The 25,773-nt window shown below is 49.5% G+C and overlaps 7 protein-coding genes across 7 annotated transcripts; 5 read left to right on the forward strand and 2 right to left on the reverse strand.

Annotated features, from left to right (window-relative positions):
* Positions 1 to 161: 161 nt before the first annotated feature.
* Positions 162 to 4,699, reverse strand: ALT_6062 (lysophospholipase 2; the record flags this gene model as incomplete). The annotated part of the gene is made up of 6 exons (XM_033555686.2): positions 162 to 1,278; positions 1,338 to 2,044; positions 2,927 to 3,089; positions 3,138 to 3,269; positions 3,323 to 4,309; positions 4,362 to 4,699. 6 exons carry the CDS (start codon positions 4,697 to 4,699, stop codon positions 162 to 164), a joined length of 3,444 nt encoding a protein of 1,147 aa, XP_033411577.2.
* Positions 4,700 to 9,370: 4,671 nt separating this feature from the next.
* ALT_6063 (cytochrome P450) lies at positions 9,371 to 11,212 on the forward strand (the record flags this gene model as incomplete). Its single annotated transcript, XM_033555685.2, has 6 exons — positions 9,371 to 9,593; positions 9,722 to 10,578; positions 10,636 to 10,661; positions 10,708 to 10,792; positions 10,837 to 11,000; positions 11,050 to 11,212. 6 exons carry the CDS (start codon positions 9,371 to 9,373, stop codon positions 11,210 to 11,212), a joined length of 1,518 nt encoding a protein of 505 aa, XP_033411576.2.
* A 129-nt stretch (positions 11,213 to 11,341) lies between these two features.
* On the reverse strand, positions 11,342 to 12,166 carry ALT_6064 (DUF924 family protein; the record flags this gene model as incomplete). The annotated part of the gene is made up of 2 exons (XM_033555684.2): positions 11,342 to 11,942; positions 11,994 to 12,166. 2 exons carry the CDS (start codon positions 12,164 to 12,166, stop codon positions 11,342 to 11,344), a joined length of 774 nt encoding a protein of 257 aa, XP_033411575.2.
* A 1,018-nt stretch (positions 12,167 to 13,184) lies between these two features.
* ALT_6065 (CIA30 family protein) lies at positions 13,185 to 13,831 on the forward strand (the record flags this gene model as incomplete). The annotated part of the gene is made up of 3 exons (XM_033555683.2): positions 13,185 to 13,225; positions 13,268 to 13,711; positions 13,759 to 13,831. 3 exons carry the CDS (start codon positions 13,185 to 13,187, stop codon positions 13,829 to 13,831), a joined length of 558 nt encoding a protein of 185 aa, XP_033411574.2.
* Positions 13,832 to 16,085: 2,254 nt separating this feature from the next.
* On the forward strand, positions 16,086 to 18,953 carry ALT_6066 (putative cell-associated beta-galactosidase; the record flags this gene model as incomplete). The annotated part of the gene is made up of 1 exon (XM_033555682.2): positions 16,086 to 18,953. One exon carries the CDS (start codon positions 16,086 to 16,088, stop codon positions 18,951 to 18,953), a length of 2,868 nt encoding a protein of 955 aa, XP_033411573.2.
* A 1,691-nt stretch (positions 18,954 to 20,644) lies between these two features.
* ALT_6067 (uncharacterized protein) lies at positions 20,645 to 22,507 on the forward strand (the record flags this gene model as incomplete). The annotated part of the gene is made up of 3 exons (XM_089600021.1): positions 20,645 to 20,906; positions 20,958 to 21,587; positions 22,011 to 22,507. The coding sequence occupies 3 exons, from the start codon at positions 20,645 to 20,647 to the stop codon at positions 22,505 to 22,507; spliced, it is 1,389 nt and encodes a 462-aa protein (XP_089455483.1).
* Positions 22,508 to 23,815: 1,308 nt separating this feature from the next.
* ALT_6068 (uncharacterized protein) lies at positions 23,816 to 24,720 on the forward strand (the record flags this gene model as incomplete). The annotated part of the gene is made up of 3 exons (XM_089600022.1): positions 23,816 to 23,972; positions 24,042 to 24,651; positions 24,702 to 24,720. 3 exons carry the CDS (start codon positions 23,816 to 23,818, stop codon positions 24,718 to 24,720), a joined length of 786 nt encoding a protein of 261 aa, XP_089455484.1.
* Positions 24,721 to 25,773: the final 1,053 nt, after the last annotated feature.

A 25,773-nucleotide genomic window follows, 5' to 3' on the forward strand; every position in this document is an offset into this window, starting at 1 on the left:
GAGTCAAAAATATCCTTCCCTTCGTCCCAAGTGGCGCCGACTAAGCATGCTCAGCATTCGCTTCCAGCCATCGAAGAGGCACCTTGATACGTATCAATTAAACCATCGCGCTTTCTGTCGCCATACACCTACACTTCTGCTGGTTTTTTACTTACCTAGTGCTAGTGAAGTTTCAACGTCGGATAATAATCGCCAGGAGTAGTGGCATTTGTGGTCCCATCCCAACAGTACTTCCTGAAACAACTCGCGCAGATCTCCGGCACGGTTGTATCTGTCCGTTCAAAGCTCCGACTTAATATAGCGCAAGCAAGACAAGACGGCCAGATAGAGTCCAGTGTTCCATTTCCCATTGTTGCCACATCGTAGCCATTCTCAATGATGGCGTTGCGTTCACTGGTATTGTATTGCAAATCGAACGTGGAGACGTTGGACGGGTATATATACGGGGCGTTAGGAATATAAACGACAAGCGGGGCGGAGCCAGTGATGTTTGAACTATTGCAGCCAAAGAATGTCGGGCGATTGTTTAACCCAAGGTTGACGAATGTGTTCTGATCAGGCATAGAGGGGAAGGGGAGGCCACTGTTCGTTCCTGATGAGCCTACGTTTCGCTCATATGTGGCTACCATGGATGTTCCATTGGGCCACCTTGTAGTTGTGTCGGCTGACGAGTCGAGAGCTAGAATCACATCAACGTGGCGCTGGGGCTGCAGAAGGGGATCTAGCGGGATGTTCTGGAGATCTTCTCCGCCGTCGACCAAGGTCAACGAGGGAGATGTTGTGTATTTGGACTGGCTTGCATAGTGATAGAAAGGGTTAGGCTTGTAGACGGCGATATCATTGTTCTCGGACCCGATTCTGCCTAAAATGGCGCTGATTGAGTTGGACACGGCCGGAGGTGCGTCGGTATCGTTTATGTGGAGGAATGCTTGATTGAATAGGGATGACGACGTGCCCATGATGAACCCTGCGTTATCGAATCCTCGAACACACTTTTCACCCGTTGGTAGTGTCCCTTTTGAGAAATTCGATCCCAGGAATTCTAGGGAGACAAAGGCGGACAGAGATTCATCCCAGCTCCCAAATTCCCAGGGGTTGAACTCGAAGACCGTAGTGTTCGCGGGTACTAGGATCTCTCCCGGAGCTCGACCATCAGCGATGACCAAGGGGATAGGCATCGTTCCAGACTGGAAATCCTTGCTCAGAGCGATTGATGACCAGGTATAACTGACACCACCTTCAGGCGCGCTGATGAGTTGGTAAGAGAGAGAACGTCCCCTGATATAAATAGTGAGCGTTGCTTCTTTTCTTCAAATCGCAAGGTAAGAGAAGCATACCAGTAATCTGTGATAGAGACCTCGTAGCCAGCATCCGATTTCTCATTCACTGCACCCAGCAACTGAGAATAATACTTCGCCGTGCTGATGCTCCATGCCGTACTTTGAGTCGGACCACTGAAGATAGAGTCCTGAAACTGCCACACGGAACCATTGTCCCGCAGCGACGATACATCCGAGAAATTGTTCATATACATTGACCCAACCAACCAGGCCCCACCACTTAGTCCCGACAGATAAGTAGCCGACTGTAGGATACCCCCCAATTGGCCTTTGAGAGTCGAGTTCGTGGTCCGATTATCAAACGCCTGCAGCGCACCTCCGCCATTCATCAAGGCTCGGTAGCCACCGCCAGATACTGCAATCCCGATATTGGGCAAGGCGGACGTATTACCCGAATGGTTATCAATATAGTCAGATCCATTAAAAGAACCGAAGTCGACTCGGCTGAGAAACGCTTTCAGCGCGTCTCTGGTTTTGTTTCTTCGGGTTTTCAGCCAGGACGTCTCGGCGCTCGATAGGGCAGTGGCATTTCGGATTGAGGGCCGATTCGAAGGGCAGGTCTCGCCTTCAGGGGTGTATCCGTTGGGCGCATTAGGCAATGCCCGATTGACAGGAGTGGTGGCTACTGAAGCTGCTTTGGCAAGGGCTGAAAATTGGTGCTTAGCACATGTACTGCCGTACAAGTAGTGAAGACCAGCAGAAAGCTACTTACATTGAGGTAGTATTAAAACTATGAGGAAGGATAAATAAAGCAGGGTAATACTGGGCAATGCAACAAAATACTTATACATCTTCTTGATGAAGAACAGATAAACTAATGAATCAAGTTTGTGTAACTTGTAGTATAATAAAGTATTGAGTTTCCCTTGGTGTCGAAAGGCCTTCTAGATATATAACTAGCTTTGATCTAGGGTGTCATGATTTCCCCACAATATGCTTCTGGTAAATGGGGGGATCATGATGAATTAATATAACGTTATTAATTTCAGAAGCTTAATTCTCTATTTTAGATTGTCTAGATCCCGACCCAAAAAGGTTCAGTAATGACGATGACATATTGAACCCGGGATTAGGGTGTGCCATGGTTCATTAAACCCTAAGAGTCGCTGACTACAAAAATAGTAGCTCATAATGACAGCATATCATAACTACATGGTGACAGTCACCTTCTTGAAATCATGTGAATTGTAACCTAACCATTCAATGTAGCTGAATTCCGAAAGAGTTCAGAATCAAGTGATCCCGCAGTGAATCTAACGCGGGACTGTCCTGACCAAAGCCCCGTCCATACATTATTTTTCCCCGAAGACGAGTCGAAGCGAAGAGACATTATAGAGGGATTGGACCCTAGTTGAAAGGAGTATGAGCTACAGGAGCGATGTATACTTTGGACAGCTTGCGTACACTATCCGCAAGAATGAGGTTCTTCAAGTAGTGTATTACTCGTCATGTCTCATATCATTAATCATATCGAGGTATCTAGTCTATACTCTATGCAATCATCAAACATCGTAATGCTTTTTCGTCTCTGGATAGACAGGAGCACCGGCTGATCGACTCTTGCTCCTCAGCCAGGGACCATACACCATGAATGCAATTGGAATGGGCACCATTACTGCCGCAATGCATCCCAGCATCGTCCCAGCCCATTGCACGCCAAGATTCTCCATCATCTGTCGAGAGAAGAGGGGGAATGCGCATCCCACTGCGGATCGGAGGATAGTGTTTGCTGCGATCGTGGAGGCAGCCCTGGCACCATTAGTACGGGGATACGTATAGCGAATGAAGCAGACTTACAAAGTAGGATAGCAGTCCACGATGTAGTTGAAGCATTGCAGGAAGATGCAGAAGATGCCGAAGCCCGTCAGAATGCCGGAGGAAATGGGGACCATCCAGTGGATAGATGAGGTATAGCCAGTCCAGCCGAACCTGCAGCAGTCAGTAAAAGTCCTTCTGTACGTAGCACAGTGGGTAGTTCGTACCAAAACATGCCCGCAGCAAAGGTAACTCCTCCCACAATAGCAGGAGGGAGGCGCCACTCAGGCACAGGAACGTCTCCATTCGCAGCCAGCTTCTTGATATACGAGCCTTGGAGAAACAGGATGAACACGCCACCCAGTAATTCTCCGACGATCAAGCCGACAAACGCCAGTCCACCTTCACCCATATTCATCCCGTACACCCCCTGGAAGACGACCGGGTAAGCACCAAGCAGGGCATAGATGAGCCCGTAGATAAATGAGATATACAGCGAAATAAGCAGCAGAATCGGCTCTGTGAACAGCATCTTCAACGGCCTGGTGAAATTATTCCGCATCAGCTCGTGGAAATCAACCTCGACCTCATCCTGCTTCGCATGGATACCCCAATTATGCGTCTGGCGACGCAGCGTCGCCGCCTTGCGCACCAGAATAACTGGCGCATACGTCTCATCCAGGAAGAGCACAACGAGCACAAATCCCACCAACACCATTATGGCAGAGATGTACATCGTCCAGCGCCAGCCGAGCGCACTCATCGTGATGAACCCGCCCACAAACGGCGCCGCAAACGGACCGATAAACACCGCCATGCAGAAGATGGACATGACGATCCCACGCTGCGCGTTGTTAAACAGGTCCGCAAAGACAGCAGGCACGACTGCGATCGGACTAGCCGCGAACAAGCCTGCGAAGAATCGGCAGATCATGATAGTCTGAAAGTCCTTCCCCGTTGCGCAGCCCACAGTGAAAATCCCGCACCCCAGGAGACCGAGGGACAGCGGCCAGCGCCGTCCGATGAGCTCCGAGGCGGGGGCCCAGATAGTTGGGCCGGCGGCGAAGCCGAGCACGTACAGCGTGACGCCGAGCGAGCCGACTTCCTGGCTGACGTGGAATTCGCTGCTGGCGGAGGCAATGGCTGCAGAGAAGACGGCGCTGGCGAATGAGCCGGCGAAGGTGCCGTAGCAGAGAATGCAGACCAGGAAGATTCTGTCAATCGGCGTTAGCATCTTCCTGGGCAACTAGGCATGAACAATGCTACCTTCGGGTCATGGACCAGTTATACGGGTGTAGGGGATCCTCCGCTCCATCGAATTCGACGACGTATGTTTCCGGATCGGGAAGTAACGGAGGGTATTCCTTGCCGGCGCCCATCGGTAGCCATGCATCGCGGGGTACAGGGCCGCGTGTGGAGCCCACGGTGGTCTTTTGCTGGAGTCGGTAGGTGTTGATGCGAGTGAGTTCGAGGGGTTCGAGATGGTCTACCGTTTCATCGGAGAGGCAGTCGCTGGCGCTGTCGAGGGGTTGGCTGCCATGGTGGTCATCATGGAAAGCTTTGGGCGAATGCGAATCCAGAGTCGAAGTCTCTGGGTGGTCCATTCTCCGGTCAGAGAGCAGCTGCTTTGCTTTGGAGTCTACGCTTCTACAGCTCTACGGACTTGTCTCTAGTATATAACACCATCCTCCCACGTTCAGGCCGCGGTGGATCAGACAATTTTTTCATGGTTGGGTGTCAGTTGCCATCGATGGCTGCCAGATGGAGCTCATGGTGATGTACGAGATCCATACTTTTCCGAAGTTTTATATAACATTTATAGAAGCTGGCCAGAACACAGGCACACCAGCCTGCATCAGCCACAGGGGACTTTCCGACGTCAAGCATTGTCCAATGGCTTTTCGCCAGGCTGCCAGGCACAGTTGATAAAGAATCGGCTATGGACGGCACTGTGGCTGGTGAATCGTCCTAAAATGGTGAAAATTTTCCATCCGAGGCACGTGAGCGAGGATAGCCGCGTCTGTCCGAATCTGGCCGATAGTATCCGTTATCAGTTCAGGGCAGAACCATCCGACTATTGTTCAAGATATTTCCTTGGAATATCCCGAGAAGACGATCAGAGCCACCCGATATAGCCATAATCGATGCCGGGAATCCGGTTGGTGAACGGCACACTGCTGGCAAGGATTTCGCTGAAGCCTGGTGATGCATGACGGCAGAATCTTCCGGTGACTGACTCGTGTCATGCATGACATATTATTATAGATGGATATTCACCTACTAAAAGAGTCAAAGTCAACATTACTCCATACACCGGTTTTTATAAGTCAGTTGGCATTGGAATGGGGGTTTTTGCGTGAATTGTAGCAGGGAAGTTTACATCTCCAATGCCGAATTAGGCTTATGCGGAGTGCTAATTCGCCATGACCCATAACATGTGAAGGGACCCTCTACATCGCAATCACTCATTCTCGTCTTACTACCGAGCCTCTACTACTACTATAATTGCTCTAGTTATAGTGAACATGGATACGTTGACTTAAGGGCTGCCCGAAGGTCATCCCCAAGTATAACTGTCCAGATTTAGGGGTAACATAGGCTAAGGAGCGGCCTCATTCAGTCGACTGGTCTATCTCTGGAGGATTGAGTATATACAGATACTGTCTTGGGACACTTAACTGCTTTGATGCTCTGGATTCTTAGTAACCCTACCTCCCAGCATACATCACATCATTGTCCATGAGAGATGTGCTTGATTCCTTTATATTTTCTGTAAAGGTCGCACATGAACCAGATGAGATTTAACATCATAATGGAGTAATAATAATATGCTACTAATCAAATCCCGACACATCACGTCATAATATATTTCCTGCACGAAATAATGTCCACAGCCACGGACGTATACCGTCTTCAGTACGCTGATGTATGGCATCTCATTCCACGGGATCTGCTATTACGCACAGGCAGCAGTAGACTCTTCACCTTGGATAAATCCAAGACATCTCATCTACCAGGGAAGACGATACCATAAGCCCGATTTCGCTCAGCTGCTCCAACGCCCCTAGAAAACAAAGTTGCGCAAATTATCCCCACCACGATGACATTAGCCGGGGCGCACGAGAACCTTAAACAGTCAAGCAATATCCCAACATATGCACAATGACCCTCGGAGAGCACTTGTGCCCTGCTGCCGAAATCACCTCGCAGACGACAAGACATTATTTCAACCCCTGAGCACCTTCGCAACGAGCAGCTGGGTTAATCCACCTCGCCGCTAGTTGCCTTCGGCGACATGGGGCTAGACTATGCGTATGTGGGGCGCTCCGATAAGGAGAGGCACCACGCGCATTCAGGGAGCAGCTTAATATTGCTGTTGGAATGCATGCAGCTGCAGCTCTTCCTCTTCCTGCGTGTTTGAGGCTCTGTTGGACTTTGTGGAGATCGGCAAGCCACACCGCTCGAGACGGCCGCGGGTGGGCTCGTGTAATCAGTCGCGGAGACGAAAGACGAGGCGATGCAGCTTGTGGCGCTGGGTTCGAGACCAGTGTTAATAGGGTCTCCTGTCGGGCGGAGGAGCAGTTGGAGACGGTGAAGAGTATACCGCTCGACAGATTACCATGGGAAGTTAATCAGGGGCATGAGTGTCAAGATTCGGAATGAGAGCTGTACGATGTAGAGAGTGGCGTTGTTCTGACTGGTTTGAAGAGGATCTCAGTGCAGAAGTTGCTTAGGACGTGTGGGAGAATTGTATACAGATATTTCATTAGCCCGTCGAGGTGGAATGATATGAATATGGTCTAGGACTTCATGCAGTATATATAGCCGAGGGTGCTGACCGTAGGCGAGACTCACATCGCCCTCCCGCTCGAGTCGTACCCACTTTTTTGCAAGCTCGGAATCCAACTAGAAGCTGAATGACATGCCTCTGAGGGACAGAGTCAGACGACGTTTTCAATTCGCCAGAGCGTGTGTCTGGATGGACGGCCGTTGGGTTGTCTTCGCTATTTCGCCTATGGATATACCCCCAGTATACATCTGTGGGATCGTCCCTTGAAGTCACTACTCATCAGCACCACCCGTCCTTGACAGGAACAACAGCCTTGTCTCGATGGTTTCTACTCCAGGTCGACTATGAACCACGCTTCCGTTAGATATCATGCATCGTCGGCCGACTTGATCTCCGCCGAAACATCGAACAAATCGATTCGAGTGATTTGTTCGGCGTGGGAGGAGATAGGGGATCGGGGTCATGGACTGATACTTGACACAGAAAGTCGCATTGATGGGAGGCCCCGTGCAGGTCGAGGCGATATCTGGGAGCGACGCGCTTTTACCAGACACTAGAGTACCTGTCGCTGTTGTCAAAGTGTTGGGTCAATCCACAGTCTAGTCAGTTACAAGTATGGCGGAAATCTTAAAAAGTGAAGTACCCACTTGATCCCCTGTACTCTGGCTCGGCCAGCAGCAGCGCGGACGGTAGGCCGATAACCCCTGCACCGATCATACAAAGATCCATTTGACTTATAATGAGTGTTGTTCTTGTCGAACAGACGAGAAATATCCAGGACGGTCATATGGAATAGCCCCATGGATCGTGTGTTGCGCAATAGCCAGTCAAAGGACTATCAATGTTAAGTGAATGCATAATGAAGCATTTCAGAAGCGCACGTGGCAGAAGAGCAGGAATTTCAGCATGCCTTGACCGACACTGTAAGTCCAGCTGACTTTATAGTGTCAGTTGCAGTCTTGAGTTAATGAATATCATTAGATGCCGCCATAGACGGTATAGAATAGGCAACAAACGACCGGCTACAGCATTGTTTATATTGATCAACTCATAATAAGGTAGCCTAGCCAGTTAGCACATCAAGGTCGACTGGAAACCCCCGGAGTTGTACCATGGATAGTGATACTCCACTGTGCGGGAGAGACCAGGGTGCCACAAAACTCAAAAGGAAGACATTGTAGCCTTGTAAATTTGGATTCGTAGGCCAAGTCAGCTATGACACATTTCATTTTCAGCGGCTTATTTGCCGTGACATTTCCCGATGTATGATTCTTACTATGTCGTCGACTGGACAGTGGGCCTTCTGTCGGGGACAAGTTGCCAAAGCACCATATCATTCTGAAGGACCAGGAAGCTTATCGTTGATGACCAACAGTCAAGTTTTCAGTGATGGTTAGACGACTGTGGGTATGGATTATGGTACTGAACGGGAAAGGCGACATTCCGGAGCATGGCAGCACGAACCTGGAAGAGAAGTTCACACCATCATGCCATGAGGCGGACAGCCAATCAACCCAGGCAAAATGAGAAGGATCAGAAGTACGAAGGCAGCGGCCAGCTCCCCGGATAAGTTCAGCCCAGCCCGGAACGGGAAAGGAACGCGACGGATCAGTGGGTCGAGACGCGGGTCGTCCGGATGCTCATCGTAATTAATAATGATCATAACCAGAGGAAATGAAGGATAGTATGCATGTTCGTTGGTTCTGTTCTGTTCTCTATGCAGGCTGCAAATGTACATATCTCAACCATGTCAATATTATCATCTCGTTTGACCCGACAGAACGGTTATGATGGCTCCGACCATAGATTCCCTACAACTTCCACGCCTATCACGCCCTAACAAAAGGCTAGAGCCACACAGACCAGTAGAAGGAAGGGAGACTAACCTCGCTAGCGTCTGTGAGCAGCCCACGATAAAGCTATTGTCTTCCCAATAGGGCAATCCTGCAATGCACTGGGTCCCGAGCCAACGCACACATGGCTTCTGACTGGCTAGAAACAGGGCCCGTGGGCTCCAGGAATCCACTACGACTGCAATGTTTCCCGGAGTCTCCATCCGGCTACCCGTCTGCCGTGAAGAATAAGCACGGGCATACTTCACAGTCTGCAGCTGGGTCTTTTGGGGAGCCTGGAAAACCTTGGATGAGTTTCCTACTGCTCATCATTGGAAGTAGATGCACGGCTGTCTTCCTTGATCTTCGGTCTCCACTCATTGCCTCCCTTCTACGGAGTACTCCGTAGACAGAATGAGACACCCACAAAAAGCTAATACAACATGGGAACTCAAAACTGAATTCACACGCCCTGTGCACCTGCACCCCCCGGCCAGTCTGATGGGTCAGAGCACTGGCCACAGTCCGAGTGAATGGCACTCCTCAACTTTTTTAAAACCTGTCGACGGCCAACCCGACCCGGCACCATGGTTCTGGTGAGCTGGAGTTTCCCTTCTGCATGAACCACACCTGCAATTGACTCCCCGTCAACAATGGAACTGCTACGTCTCCTGCTTTCGCATCCCGTGGCTTCGGCTGTCGGTCTCGGGGCAGTCTATCTACTCTGGGTGGTTCTCGACCGGCTGTATCTGTCTCCCATTGCCCGTTTCCCCGGACCCAAACTCGCTGCATTGACCCATCTGTACGAGTTTTATTGGGATACCATCTGCTGCGGACAGTTCACCTTTCAGATTGGTCGTCTCCATGAGAAATACGGTCAGTGTAAAACCCCTGACCGTCGGCTGCGTTTTGGATGCACCCGGTCAAGTTCGATAGATCACTTCTTGGCATTTATCCTTGTCGGCTTGACATTCTGACGGTCCACTTGTACTAATGTCATACAGGCCCCATCGTTCGCATCAGCCCGACCGAACTACACATCAACGACCCCGACTACTACGAAGTCCTCTACTCGCGCGACAGCCCTCGCAACAAATATGAATACTACCAAAAGACCCTCAACGCCCCCTTGGCTCTCCTCAACACGATCGATCACCACCTGCACCGCCAGCTCCGTGCCCAGCTGAACCCCTTCTTCTCCAGCGCGCGCATCCGCCGCCAGGAACCCGCCATCAAGGCCCTCGTTGACAAGCTCTGCCGCCGCCTCGAGGAGCTCAAGAACACCGGCCAGCCGCTCAACATTGAGCACGCCCTCACCTGCTACACCACCGATGTCATCACCGACTATAGCATGGGCGATGGGTACCGCTACCTCGACGCACCGGATTTCATCCCGCAGTGGCACGGCACGCTGAACGGCACCGCCAAGACGATGGTGTTTATCCGTCCGGTGGCGTGGGCCCTGCCGCTGCTGCTTGCCCTGCCGGAGGGGGTCACCGCGTGGCTGAACCCCGGGATGGAGCTGTTTTTCGATTTCCAGCGCCGTTGCCGCAAGATGATCAAGCGAATTGTTGCGGCTCATAATGAGAAGGGCGACCAGGGTGTGCAGAATGGGGGGTTCGTGAATATCTTCGACGATATCCTCCGGAGTGATCTGCCGGCGAAGAACAAGAGTGAGACCCGGCTGGCGCAGGAGATGCAGGTGCTTGTTTCCGCTGGGGCGGAGACCACGGCCAAGGCGATCACCTACATTCTGTTCTACCTGTTGAACGACCCCGAGACGATGGCGAAGCTCAAGGCGGAGTTGGAGACGGTCGGCGAGGATCCGGCACTCATTCAGTTGGAGCAGTTACCTTACCTGGTGAGTCAAATGAGCCAAATGATCTGTCGAATATGGGCGAGGCTGACACTTGAATAGACTGGTGTCATGTTGGAAGGAATCAGGTATGGACTACACTGAGTTCGTCCAGAGTGTGTCTAATATATCTAGACTGTCCTACGGCGTGTCTGCCCGTCTTCCGCGAATCGCCCCCTACAACGCCCTCAAGTTCAGAGACTGGACCATTCCCCCAGGAGTATGCACCCTGACCTTATTAATGACCGTCGCTAACCTCCAAAGACCCCCGTCAGCATGAGCTGCCTCCTAATGCACCACAACGAAACCGTCTTCCCCGACTCGCATCGCTTCAAGCCCGAGCGCTGGATCGACCCCGCCGAGCGCAAACGCCTGGAAAAGTACATGGTCGCCTTCTCCAAGGGTTCGCGCCAGTGTATCGGAATGCAGTACGTCTGTTCTCCGTCTGGGTATACATTTACTAACAGGATCTCTCAGCCTCGCCAAAGCAGAAATCCTCTTGTCCCTGTCGGCCCTCCTCCGCAGAATGGACCTGGAACTGTACGAAACCACCATAGAAGACGTGGCCATCAAGCACGAAATTTTCATTCCGTTCCCTAGGATGGATAGCAAGGGTGTGCGGGTGTTGATCAAGGGTTGAGCCAGATTTGACGAACACGCTGATAACCATATCTGGCATTGTACTTCCCACATTCCCTTCATTTACGATAATCAGTAATGTCTTTTTCAAATTATTTACGAGTACAGTTGCAATGAGATAGAGAGTTCACTACCCAAACATCTTCCCCTCCTCCAGAAACTTCCTCTCCTCGTCACTCGTCTCCCTGCCCAACGCGACATTCCGATGCGGAAACCGCCCAAACCGCGCAATGGGGTCATAATGCTCCCTATGCACGCGGAAATGGGTCTTCAGCTGCTCCTCCAGCCTCGCCCGGTTCTCCAACAGAATACGGCGGCACTCCGCCTCGTCATCTGATAACCCCGTCGCATCCCCGTCAAGCAGACGGGTGAAATCCTCCGCCATCTCCTGGTACTTGACCCGCGCAAGCTCCTGCATGTCTAGATCCTCGGAGTGGATGAACGGCATGTAGAACCATATGCGCTGACCCTGGCGATAGCGGAAGGGATTGCCACCACTGGCTGGGGATCCTGCTTCGCCGGCTTTGAGGGCGATAGCTCTTGCGAGGGGATCGAAGAATTCAAAGACGATGCGGGAGGATTCGCCGCGGTAGGTGTTGCGGGGGAGCTGGTCGAGGAGGATGATGAGGGCTAGCCAGTCCTGGGGGGTGGAGGGCCTAGTTCTAGACAGGATCTCCTCTGCGGAGAGATTGGCCTCGCGGATGGCGGTGAGGATGGAAGAATATTGGGATCTGGAGGGTTAGCTGGAGCTATACATGGTGGGAATGAGGGGAAGGACGTACGAGCAGGCGCTGTCGAAGTCGTCGGATTTAACGAACCATTTCATCCAGTCTTCCGGGGAGGGGAGGAGCAGGCGCTCGTTCGAGGGGATATGTTGAAACCAGAAGGTGTAGATGCGAGGGAGAAGGGAGGGGACGAGGAGCTGGTCCCGTGTCTTAGTCTCTTTGTCTGGCATTGTAGAAGACGCTCTTCGAGACTGTGGTATGAATTGGCCGTTTCTTCTATATGATGCAAGTTGGCTGGGATGCTGAATGCCGTGCAGGGTTGATAAGGCGGTCGAGTGCGTGCAGCGCGCGATGCAGGGTCCCCAGGTTATGTGCCGAGGAACCCTCCTAATCAATAAGCTACGAGAGACGGGCAGCATCTTTGGCATTTCCAAATCCGCGTTAGTTCTATGACTTTATACGAGATCTCGGGACACGAAATGTTGCGAGGCCGAATCCTGACTAATTGACACGATGTTTTGAGGTGCTAGACGCATGCTGATTGGTTGATCAATTATTAAAAACAATGGGTTCATACGAGGTAATGCAGATTATGCAGCATAGGTTATTGCTGCAAATGGAAGTGTACTCCGTTAGAATACCACTTATCCAGTACCATGGACCCGGTAGCCCCAGATATCTTCGTCGATCCCGAGTCAGGTCGCGAAGTGGTGTACAATGAGCCCGGAGAGTGTTCGCCACGTGGGTTTAGGGGCTGCTTCACCGCCGTTACGGAACGCATCAAGGAGATGGTCTATGTGATAGGGAATGATTGGTGTGCCGGATTGTATTCGCGATAGAGACATCTAGGCGTATTGATGGTTTGGCGGGAGATGGTCCAGAGGGGGCGGGTGGAGCTTCGGAACCAGCTGACAGACTCGGGTAGGGAGAAGAATGTGTGGCACAAGTAGATTGAGTGTGGAGACCGTGGATGAGATCCTAAGAGTGCCAATAGGAAGACCCTTGTCGGTTCCGTCGAGATCAGCACAGATTTTGTAGGAGAATGGTAGTCCCGGTCAGAGAAAGCACAAGCTGTAGATGATATCTATCCACTGTCACTATGAATATGATGTGCGCTATTGGTTCTCTGAAGGAGTTGAATTACCGCGATTACTACGTCATCCACCTGGTAACCCGATCGATCGATCGACCCTGTATAAACAGTTGATGTCCGCATCGACTACAATCCTCCATAACACGTCCAGCCCAATGGCTCCATCATGCCAAAAATTCCTCATTGGAGGTGACCAGTAAGTCACCTTGCATGGTGCCTAACATAGCTAATGATATAGACCATGGTCCCCCACAAACTGGACTTCCTCAGACGACCGCGTCCGGGGCGGCTCCTCATACTCCAGCCTTAATATTCTCCCAAACAACACAGTCCGGTTCAACGGACATCTGGACATCACCACCCTCGGCGGAGCAGGATTTGCCTCCCAGCGAACCACGGACGACTTATCCTGGGATCTATCTGACGCCGACGGGCTCGAGCTGGACATCGCCGGTTCGGATGGGAAAGTGTACACTCTAGTTCTTAAAGACAGGCTATTGCCTAATCGGCCTGATAGACGTGAGCAAAGTACGGTTAGCTGGGAGTATGAGTTCCGGACGGCGGAGAGGGCAATTGTGAGAGTGAGATGGGGGGATCTACGAGCGACGTATCGCGGGAGGGAAGTTAATGCGGAGCCGTTGGATTTGAGGAATGTAAAACGGATTAGTATTATGGTTCGCAGGTATGTATTCATTTTGCAGAAAAAGGGTCGTTATTGATATGTACTAGTTTCTTTGGGAGGCAAGAGGGTGACTTTTTGCTGGATATGGCCTCCATTGCTGCGTTCCGTGGAAACAGATGACCTAGATATTGAGAGGAGAGACAAAGAGAAACGAATTGGACTGCCAGGCAAGTATCTTGCAGAGTATCACTACATTCGACTGCTGAGTTATACCTATGTTTATAGTAAATAGCTGTCTTACAAGAAGAAGATCGGCCAATCCAGCAAGCAGCCTCGCATGACTCTAGGCACAGAATCTATTGAATTAAGGTACACAATACACTCTCAAATCCCTGAGATGACCAAGAATTTTTTTAGATGACTGAAATCAAACAATTGTCCAATTCTTCCCAATGATTGACTATCTAAGCCATATTTATACCTAAGAAATAAGTATATTTAGGTTCGAAGTAATTCTATCTATAATATCGATTCCATTATCATAATTCCATAGATTTCTAGTGGAATCCTAATGATCTTGATCATCTTGGCCAAATAATCTGTACAGGAAGGTCTAATAAAGAAATAGCTAAACTAAGCTTAGGGTTGTTATTTTTGCTTGTCGGGCTGGTTTCTCCTATTCTAACCTAACCCCTAGATTTCCAGGGCCCAAACCCAGCCTATACGTAAGCAGGCCAGAGCAGTCAACCTCTGGCTAGCTGATAGACTAGCACTAAACCAAATATATAAGGACCTCATAGTAGTGTCACCCTACATAGCATAGCTAGGTTAGGGCCTGCTATTAATTACAAAGTTACTGCTTGATGTAGGAGCTGACCTTCTATTATGGATATTTTGGGGTTTTCTCCATTAGATTATGCTATGACGAAGGAAGCAACTCCTGCAGATTGGGTTTCAACCCCAGGAAATGTGTTGGTAGCCAAATCGGTGCAACAGGCACAGCGACAATCAGAAGCTGGGCTAGGCTGAAAAGAAGACAAACGCAATCACGCCTAGACTGAGAGATGTTTTCTTTCCTGAGTGAACCTGCTCCAAAGGACTTCCACATGAACTCACTCTAAGCCTACTATGTCGAATAGCTACTGTGTAACCCAAATTCTGTGGAGTAAATTGCGGCAGATGATGAAAAGTCAATTCTTTCGCTCATTGCGGTTTAATGGACGTTCCAGCTTTTCAGTCACAGTGGAGCAATGAGAGACACACAGGAGTGTATTTAAAATAACCATAAGGGAAGAGCCAAACAGGCCTTAAGTTCCTAGGCCTATCTAGGACTGAATAGTCATGGGGTTTAAGCTTAGAACAAACATAACTCGGCATCTTGACCAGTCCGGGGATAAGTCACCGATGACAGGTCATCATCTGCCCTAAATTCGTACTAATTAATCTTAGGTCCTAGTTCAAAGAAGCGCCCATCTTGGGGTGAACAAAAGTAACAATGACTAGTTTTGGAAATATGGAGGAAAGTGCAACACTGAAAGCAGATTCTCCATTCATTCTGTGAAGCATGTCAAAACATCTGTAGTAATCTATGGAGCTTGAAAATTCTGGGATGTCTGATCTCATAAATCGTCAAATGCCTAGCTATCTATGCTAGAGGATGCTGCAACACACGGAAATTCTCCACGTACACTTTCGTTTAAGGATATCCTTATGCAATGACATAAACAATACTTTTCAGCGTGGTTTGCGGGAATGAATATGCTACCAGATAGTATTACTTAGCTTACCTTCACTTACCCTATAGCTTAGTAGCTCTCACCTGTAAAGCAGCGGGTTTTTAAGGGCATATATAGCCTCTGGCCGCGTTCATAATACCAAATTAAGTATGGCTGTGGATGGGAAGCCCTGTTTTCCATATGCTGTGGTTGCATGTGCTTGATTTATACCGGGTACAGCATATAGTAAGCAATTTTGGAAGTTTGGCTAGAGTGGCTCACCTCCTTGCCAGGAATGCAGGGCTCTCATTAGTGTCGGGACAGTTTCACCCGAAATGAGGGGGAGTAGCATATCACTCCCAGATTCTGGCCTCGTTTTGCCGATTGCCAAGCGGGAATAGATTAATTCGATGAAGATCTCGTGAAAACAAGTCAGAATCAATGCCTCTCAGGGACCTCGGCCTTTGCTCAATCCTTGAGCAGCCGATTGTTGCAATGAAATCTCTCCCAGCTCATATCGGGTATGCTTACCAATGGTGGATTAATGAGGTCCTCATCTTATGCCGTTGCCGTTGCAAGGATCGGTAACTGACATCAAAAACATTCGTGTGTGGGGGGATGGCTTCACAATAGCTGATAATGCAAAGTTATAAATAAGGTTACCAGTTGAGGGCGATTACACAAACTCATGCCTCAATCGATACTGTCGAGGATACGCTATGGAATGGTCCATTTTTTCAGTTCTCATCCTCTTCGCCTTCCTGTTCACCGTCCAAGCCCAAGGTGATGGTCGTATGAAATACAACTTCAACCCCGGGTGGAAAGTACTCGTGGGCAATCCTGCATCCGCACAGTCCCCTTCATTCAACGACGACGACTGGAAGGATGTAACACTCCCCCATGCCTGGAACGAAGATGATGCTTTCCGCGTCGATATCGCCAACCTGTCCACAGGAATCGCCTGGTACCGGAAGCACTTTGACCTGCCGACCACGAACCGGAACAAGAAAGTCTTTCTTGAATTTGAAGGGATTCGCCACGCCGGCGAGTTCTATCTGAACGGCAAGTGGATCGGCCGCAGTGAGAACGGGGTCATGGCCTTTGGCTTTGATGTCAGCGATGTCGCGCTCTACAATCAGACCAACGTTCTCGCGGCGCAAATCGACAATAGCTGGACGTACCGCGAGAAGGCCACCAACACGCCGTACCAATGGAACGACAAGAACTTCTATGCCAACTACGGCGGGATCAACAAGAACGTTTTCCTGCACGTTACGGATCGACTGTACCAGACGCTACCGTTGTACTCGAATCTGCAGACCACCGGAGTGTACGTCTATGCCACCGACCTGGATATACCACAAAAGAGCGCTACCATCCATGCAGAAACACAAGTTCGCAATGAGTATCCACAAGCCAAGACATTCCAGTACCAAGTCGAGATCCGCGATGCCGTGAAGGGCAAGAAACTCGAGACCATCAACGGCAACCGGTACACCCTCCAGCCGAACGAGACGCGAACCATCCGCGTCTCAACGCACCTCTCCGACTTAAACTTCTGGAGCTGGGGATACGGCTACCTCTACGACGTCCGGACCTCCCTAATCCTCAACAACCAGGTCACCGACACCGTCACCACCCGCACCGGCTTCCGCAAGACGGAGTTCGCCCACGGCGCGTTCAAGCTCAACGACCGCACCCTCCACGTAAAAGGCTACGCCCAACGGACAACAAACGAATGGCCCGCCCTCGGCTGCGCCGTCCCACCCTGGCTCTCCGATTTCTCCAACGAGCTCATCCTCACCAGCCACGGCAGCCTCGTCCGCTGGATGCACGTCACCCCATGGAAACAAGACGTCGAGTCCCTCGACCGCCTAGGCCTGCTACAGGCGCTGCCAGCCGGCGACTCCGAAGGCGACGTGACAGGCCGGCGCTGGGCGCAGCGCACGGAGCTCATGCGCGACGCAATCATCTACAACCGGAACAGTCCCAGCGTCATCTTCTACGAGTCCGGCAACCACGGGATCTCGGAGGCGCACATGGCGGAGATGAAGGCGCTGCGGGATACGTACGATCCGCATGGCGGGCGCGCGGCGGGGTCGCGCGAGATGCTCAATAGCACTGTGGCCGAGTACGGGGGCGAAATGCTGTATATCAATAAGGGCGCGCGCATCCCCTTCTGGCAGATGGAGTATAGTCGCGACGAGGCGCTAAGGAGGTACTGGGACAACTGGTCGCCGCCGTACCATGTGGACGGGGCGGGCCCGCCGTACAAGGGAGAAGATGCGAGCGAGTACAACCGCAACCAGGACTCGCATGCGGTGGAGGATGTGCGGCGGTGGTTTGATTATTTCGAGCAGCGGCCGGGGACGGGGACGAGGGTTAACGCGGGTGGGGTGAATATTGTATTTTCGGATACGAATACCCACCATCGAGGAGCGGAGAATTACCGGCGGTCTGGCGAGGTGGACGCCCTCCGGCTGCCGAAAGATGGGTGGTATGCGCACAGGGTGATGTGGGATAACTGGGTCGATATCGAGCATCTGGCGGGCCATATCATCGGCCACTGGAACTACAACGACAGCACGGTCAAGGATGTCTATGTAGTGTCCACGGCGGAAGACGTGGAGCTGTTTCTCAACGGCAAGTCTCTGGGCAAGGGGGAGCAGAGCAGCCGATTCCTCTTCACTTTTGCCAACGTCGCTTGGCAGCCCGGCATGATCAGGGCTGTGGGACAATTGGACGGTCGTGAAGCTGTGCTGGATACGAAAACGACTGCGGGTGAGCCCACCAGTATCCGGTTGACGCCTCGTACGGGACCGTCTGGCTTTGTGGCTGACGGTGCGGATATCGCCTTGGTGGATGTGGAGGTGATCGATGCAAAGGGTCAGAGGAACCCCATTGCTCTCAACGTCATTGACTTTTCTCTCTCTGGCGAAGCTTCCTGGCGGGGGGGGATCGCTCAGTGTGTGGATAACTGCATCCTGTCGACAAGTCTCCCAGTCGAAAACGGAGTCAACCGGGTAATGCTGCGGTCTACGACAAAATCCGGCAAGGTGACTCTGACTGCTACATCCGACGGGCTCAAATCAGCTACTATCACCCTCAACACCAAGCCATTTGTCAATAAGGGTGGTTTGAGCACCGTCATCCCCGGCGCAGATCTCCCTCTTGTTCTCTCTCGCGGTCCGACACCGTCAGGAGAATCATACACCATATCTCGCAAAGCTGTGGTGGTTCAGAACGTCACCGCTGGATGTGACACGGAGAACATGACCGATTCCTACGACGATGATGAGGAAACGGAGTGGTCCTGTGACAATGACAGAAACAACACCTGGATCAAGTACACTTGGGATAATGCAGTCAATGTGTCGCAGGTGGTTATGAAGCTCCACAGCTTCCGGACCACAAAGTATCCAGTTCAGATCAGTGTGGACGACAAGGTGGTCTTTAAAGGAAGTACCCCGACTTCTCTGGGTTATGCGACGTTGGATCTCAATGCTACTGTCGGGCAGAGTGTGACGGTTGCTTCGGAGGATGGCGATTTGGGAATTATCGAGGCGGAGATCTACACACCGGTCTAGCTGCTCATACTAATCGCTAGTAAGATATCACCGCTATTCGCTTCAATCCATAGCACTGCCTGTCGGAAAGTGGCCTAGCGTGTTTCATATTGGGGTACGTGAAAGTATTCAGGAGCATAAACACTTGCGCCGGTATTACATCCAGCTATTACCAGCGTCAGAGCCTGTTGATATTCAAATTATTTAGGGTCGAAAGAGATTATTCATGTACGCTGCTTGAGCACATCCAAGACTGTTTAAATTCAAGTTAGACACAAGCATCTGTGAGCTACGGCTCACTTCTTTTTTTTTTTTTTTTTTTTTCCTAATTTTAATTGACGGTGGTCATGTTATCTAAAGCACTGGACTAGGTACTTTGCTAGTAGTGCCACTCTGCAGGTTTACTATTGATCTTCAGAATCATCACGGATATTAAGTGATGCAATAGATAGGTATGGTTGTAGTCAGGAATGGTGACCGCACGGAGGCTTTAAGGCGTAAAAGCCTGATATTTTGTATCTAACTCAGATAGAATTTGGTAACAGGAGTGCATTTATCATCCAGTCAGATTATCACAGATCTGAAAGAATGATCAGTGCTCATCCCCTGGTTATTTATTTAATGATATCTTGTATAGAACTAAGAATACATAAAATTTTATGAAGATAGAAACCCTCCTGAGTGGTTGGTACTGAATTATCTAAATGCAGAGTACCAAGATAAAACATGAAAGGAGTAGGCCTAAAACTAATAGATATATTCACTAACTACCTAGGAGCCTATTAATTTTATAAACAGCAACAGATACTAATATCAGCACAGAAAGGAATTATCCTTTATATATAAGAAAGAAGAAAAAAGAGCACTAACGCATAAGGCTTGAACTCAGGCTGATCACCTGCTTATCCTCAGACCGCGAAGATTGCTCCTGTTTTAATGACCCATATATTATAACATGAGGCTTAGCAACTCAATTATCCTAAGAGAAGCTGCGTGTTACCTTGTTGGCTGGGTGTCTCAGGCGCTTCTTTGCTCCTCTTGCCCATAGAAATATCCACCAAACCCAACCAATCCAAAAATAAAAGTTACTAGGAAGTTGTCTAGAAGAAAGACTTAGTAGGGGAGAGTTAACTGACAGCACTCCAGCAAGTGTAAATAATCTAGACTAACTTTTCTAGGCACGGTGAGCAAAGGAGGTGAGCAAGGCAGTGTCCGAAGTGAGGGAGGTGAGCTGCGACCATGGCTGGATGCTTGTAGCCTGGTGCCGTAGGTTATATCTAAGGTTAATGGTTCGTGCCAAGAGGCCTTGTTGTCACCGTAGAGCATAGACCTGACCTGAAAGGGAAACTGCTAGTCGTACAGGGACTTCTGTCAAACAAGGACTGCCCGCCAACCAACAAATGCTGTCATACAGGGACAGCTGTCAATCAACCCCGCCTGATCTTCCTTACTGAGCTTATCACATGGTTTGACTGGACTAAATAATTGATAGCTATTTAAGGAAAACATAGGAAACATTCTTACCAAAAGCAAACCAGGATAGGATGTAGGGTGCGATCAGCCATAGTTAATAGACAAGCCTCTTTGCCACCACCGTGACCTCAAATTTGAGAATAATGCCTCGAGTCTCTAATCCTGCAATTAAGTGTGCTGAAGGCATAGCCATTGCTTCATTGTTTCATAATATCCCCGTCCCACCGTCTTCGAACGTTATGCACCGTATATCAGAAGATCAACATGTTCTCTCCCTTGACCAGGAGCGCAAGCTATCTGGCACTCTGGCTTTCCTTGCGCATAATCAAGAAGGTCCTGAACATATCCCGGCAGTGTGCATTGGGGAAGACTCAGCAACGGGCTCTTTGAATGTGATATTTGCAGTCAATGAGGCCAAATATTCTGATGGAAACGATGTGCTTCACTCTATCCAGCAGGGTTTTGATGAGATCTTTGCACTCCTTGCGCGGGTGCCTACCGGTAAGTAGTATCTGGGTGGGCTTGTTCGCTTATTGACAATGTTGTGGCCAGAACACTCCCCAAGCCTTAAAAACCAGGTTTTCTACATGGTCGTCTCGATGTGTTCATCTCGTATCCTTTCCCGACTGCGGTTGGGTCCTACTGGGTGCAGAAAAATGAAGAGATCTTTCAAGGATACTCTGCAGGAGCTGACCATGGCTCTTACGCATATCAGCCGGGACAAACTAAAAGATAGAAGCCTATTGGAAGCTGTAGATATGTTATTGACCAGGACTAAGGAGGTTAGGAAAGTCGTGGATTTATGGTCACGACATCAGGTCACTGCACGACTAATAGAGCTTGTGGAGAGTATCTATCGCATACAACAGATCGAACAGCTTCAGCGCATTATCAACGTTATACCAAATAATCATATGGAGCCTAGCGCGAGAGACAGTTTTATAAACATTGTTGGGAAAGTCTCGCGATACCGGGAAGCTGCTCGATTCTTATACCGCACGGCAAAGAATGTTCCTTTAGCTCGGAACATGCAGACGGTACCTGTCCATCTGCCCGAAGAGGCATTCACGACTCCTTCCATCGACTCATACACCCCGAATCTGCTCGTTAAAGTCACCGAGGCCAGCGCAAAAGGAAGACAACAGAAGCTTCTGAAAGAGATTTGTCGCGTGCTCGGCTTGAGTGAGCAACAGGCCAGAGACCAATACTGCCGGCAGGTAATGAATATCTTAAGACACGCAAAAATCCATTCCGAAGTCCAGATCATTGCATATTTTGAATTGCACCCGCCGCTGACTCTCCCGCGAGTTATCTGTTCCAGTAAAGATGCTTGCTTTCTCTGCAACTTGTTCATCAAAGTACATGGCAAGCTACATACTCCCCGATCCCACGGAAGGCTCTATCCTGGATGGCGTTTGCCTTGTCTGCCACAGCTTCAAGAAGTAGAACAAAGGTTCTGCGAATCATTGCAGGGCAACTTTCAAAAAAGTTGTACTACGCTACTTTCAACAAAACGGAAAGTCCTTCATCCGTACCCAATTGAAAGTACACTTTTCACCCTCCCTGCATCTGGTACGACTACGTTGACTACCACTTCACTGGAAGGCAGCGGCATTACAAATGCCGGTCCACCGGCCCATGAGACCGCATCCTTCCAACCAGAGCTAAACCAAGATCCCGACCCAGGCGAGAGCACGGGATCAGTCAAAAGATCGGAATGTACAGAACGTACAAATTCTGTTTCCGATCTTCCCGATAAGTCCGCCTCCTGCATAACAGAAGCAAATCCTGGACCTGAAAGCAATGCAATCATACTTCAAGGTTCCGGAATCTCTGGAAGCGTGGGCCCCAAAGAGACATCTGAGCCTTATTCTGCTGGGCCCATGGAGATCGTCGTCGAGGATATCGCAGGCTCCAGTAGCCATTCTTATCGTATTGAATGGCTTGACGACAAGGAGACTAAAAAGACACGAGAAGGAGCCCTTCTCATTGACGTTGAAGAAATCGAGGAGGAGATCACCCTTTGTGAACATAATCCTCTGTACATGACCGCCAGGGGTGCAATTTTAAGACTCAGTTGGACCAGTGAGAAAGCACAGTAATAGTTCGTCTTTTGTCATATTTGAGCTTATAATAAGCAAGAATAAAGTGAACAACCTAGCTATCTGAGCCGTATTTTGAGGATGCATCTAGTGGACGTAACCTTTGTCTTAGGATTAGCTATCATGAGTGGGCTGTTTTGGTCATTTGGACGTATACTCCATCTCTTTGCCTTCCCATGTTTGCTTTTCGTCAAACATATGTTCCGGGCGAACCTTCCGTTGTGGAAGAGGCTGTGCTGTGCCTCTGAGCTGTAGGCTGATCTTACGTGGTGATTCTGGATTGGGCAAGGCATAGTGCAAGGCATAAGAAGGCGTCTAAGTTTAGCCAATCAAACCATACCAGAGTATCGAAGGTATTTAATGTAACTTCCTCCTCTGGATAATCTCACTCAAACATTGTCCACTCTACACGGGAGAGAAAATTTCTGAGCCAGAAATCTGATGTATTTTTAAGATCAATTTGATTCAACCTGGTGAGAGACCAATTTTGGCAGCGGACACCGATTCGAATCTGATTGCGACACTTGTCACTTTGACTGGATATGTCTACATATAACTCGCCCTGCTTTCCTGAGATCTGTTCGAATGGCCCATCAATGCCAGCATACTGCAGGCGTCTCACGTTTGATGAGGCCCTTTATGAGCTTTCCGGTGAAGAACAGGACAGACTCCGTCCATATATCATAGGGCCGCCGGGCACGATTGACGAGAAACTCTCACGAATAGTAGAAGAAGTGAATTACAGATTGAAGATTTTGCGTGATCGGCAAAAATTTGTCGGACTTCGAGCTATTGCATATAGAATAATGGAGTGGACGAGAGTCATCGATCCATTTGGAGAAGCCGCTACAGCTGCATTTCCGCTCTATGCCGGCTTTCCATGGGCTGCCCTCCGAGTCGTAGCTAAGGTAATTCATAAATCCGAAAAAACTTGAGCGAGAACCAAACTGACAATGACTGAAGATAACCAGTGCGAGCGAAGAGTTGTTGCTATCTATACAGTCTGTATGCCGGGATATGGAGAAAGCGAAACGTTATCATCCTCTATATACGCAGCAATCCCAAGCTCTAATCCATGGAGAGGTTGTACAAGATATAAACGACCTTCACAGAATCTCTCTCAAATATCTCTCCCAGGTCATACTGATTTGTGACGCGAATCCAGCAAGAAGGATATACCATTCTATTTTCCCCCCCCGGATCTTGAAGGATGCTGCTGGTGAAATCGAGAGCTTGCAGCATCATGTTGAGCGTCAACTTGATATCGACGGAGAAAAGGGCCAGCGCAGACATAAAGAGGTGAACAGAATGCTTCAGTCCCTTTGTAGTCATCCGTACGAGGAAGACTTCCAGCGTCTGAAGGACAGACGCCTAGAATGTACCGGACATTGGATTTTCGAGCACCAACAATTCCAAAATTGGACTACCACCACGGAAGGTCTTGTTCTTTGGATCTATGGGATCGGTAAGTAAAATGCCGTAAAGAAGTCAGGGTGAACGAAAGCGATGGCCCGCTGACTCGGAATTCGTTTAGTGGGCGCCGGGAAATCAGTACTTACTTCGCAAATCATTGAAATGCTTCAGGATAATAAGCATAATAAGCAACGCACAGTGGTGTACCTCTTCTTTAGTGGAAATGGGCCCACTCGCTGGGATCTGCGATGCATTATTCAATGTTTCATGAGGCAACTTGCTATAATCGACCCGAAGAACATTCCGAGCAAGCTAATGGACGCCTTTCGCCGCAGTCAAGAGACAGGGGGCAGAACAGAACTGTTTTCAGTTTGTACTTGGGAGCAGCTTCTGGCCGACATGCTACTGAAGCAATCAAAGCCGTTTCTGGTTATAGACGGATTGGATGAGTTGAACCCAGCCTTGCAAAGCGAACTTCTTGAGTTGATTAAAAAGCTGGTGAACAAGTGTAACCAACTCAGTGTGCTAGTTTCGAGCAGAGAATCCCAACAGATCAAGATTGGGCTGAAAGATAAGCCGTGCATTGACCTCAACACTCTTGACCGAAGTGACGATGAACGAGCTGTCATCCAAGCAAGGTTTAATTCAAGAAGTAGCTATTTATTGAGTCCTATATCGGACGAAGATAAGGCTTCCTTTATTGACCAAATCATGCGAAAGAGTCATGGACAGTAAGTTATGATAAGTGCCTCCCTGGCGATGTGGTAAACTTGTCTGACAGACCCGAAGAATTCTATTAGCTTGCCTTTTGGCCGATTCGATCCTCGACTGTGACCTCCATTCTGAAAGACTGGGCTGCATATCAAGGCTGCCTGATGGGCTCGCAGAAAAATACGAGGAGGTGATGAATAAAATCAACGGCAACAACTGGACATGCCAATATGCACACAGAGCTTTTAAGTTTATGATGGTCTCTCCAGTACCAGTTTCATCCCAACTGCTGATTGCGGCGGTTTGCCAAGATGAAGACAATGGCAAAATCCAATTTCCCCCCGAGGACATGACAATTGAATACATCAGCAAGGCTTGTTCATGTTTCTTGCATTACGATCAGCGAACAAAAGTCTTTCTATTTTCCCATCAATCGGCGCGGGAATACCTAGAACATCAGTTCAGCGCTGAGGCATGCAACCTGTACCTGGCGAGACACTCCCTGAAGATTCTGAGCGACACCAAAAAATGTGACAACGCAATGGCTCGAAAGCATGGCTTGGATTCCATCAGGCCAATTGTGATCCACAGTGCATGCTTTTGGTTCTTGTACGTGAGGTCTCTTGGGAGCAAGGCTACTGATGACCCTCAACTCCAAGACATGATCAGAAAATTTCTTCAACTGCGCGGAAAAAGATCGGACTATAGATGGTGGCACGGAAAGTGCAAGAAGTTCATTACTGAGACTATGCAAGGACTGGACATGCACCATCGTCGCGCATTCGTGGATGTTCTCACCTCCCCACCTTCTCCGTGGTTCTTGGTCGGTGCTTTTGGATTGAGCTCGATTATTGAAACACTTATTAAACAATCCGAATTGGATGTCAATAACGCAAATAAGGAGGACGAGACTTGCTTCAGTCTAGCAATCAAATATCACCATGTTCGTACCGCACAAGCCCTTTTGCACCGGAAAGTGCATGTCCGGCCCCAAGACTTTTCCAGAGCACTCGAAGACAGTGAAGACATCGATATTGCGCTGTCGATTTGGGGGTCTCCTCACATTAAGCCACAGACATTGTTAAGTACCGAAACACTTATAGCTGCTACCCGCAATTGGGACTATGAGGATCAGATCTTAC

This window comes from Aspergillus lentulus (assembly GCF_001445615.1).
Source record: "Aspergillus lentulus DNA, contig: Alt12, strain: IFM 54703, whole genome shotgun sequence".
NCBI lineage: Eukaryota > Fungi > Ascomycota > Eurotiomycetes > Eurotiales > Aspergillaceae > Aspergillus > Aspergillus lentulus.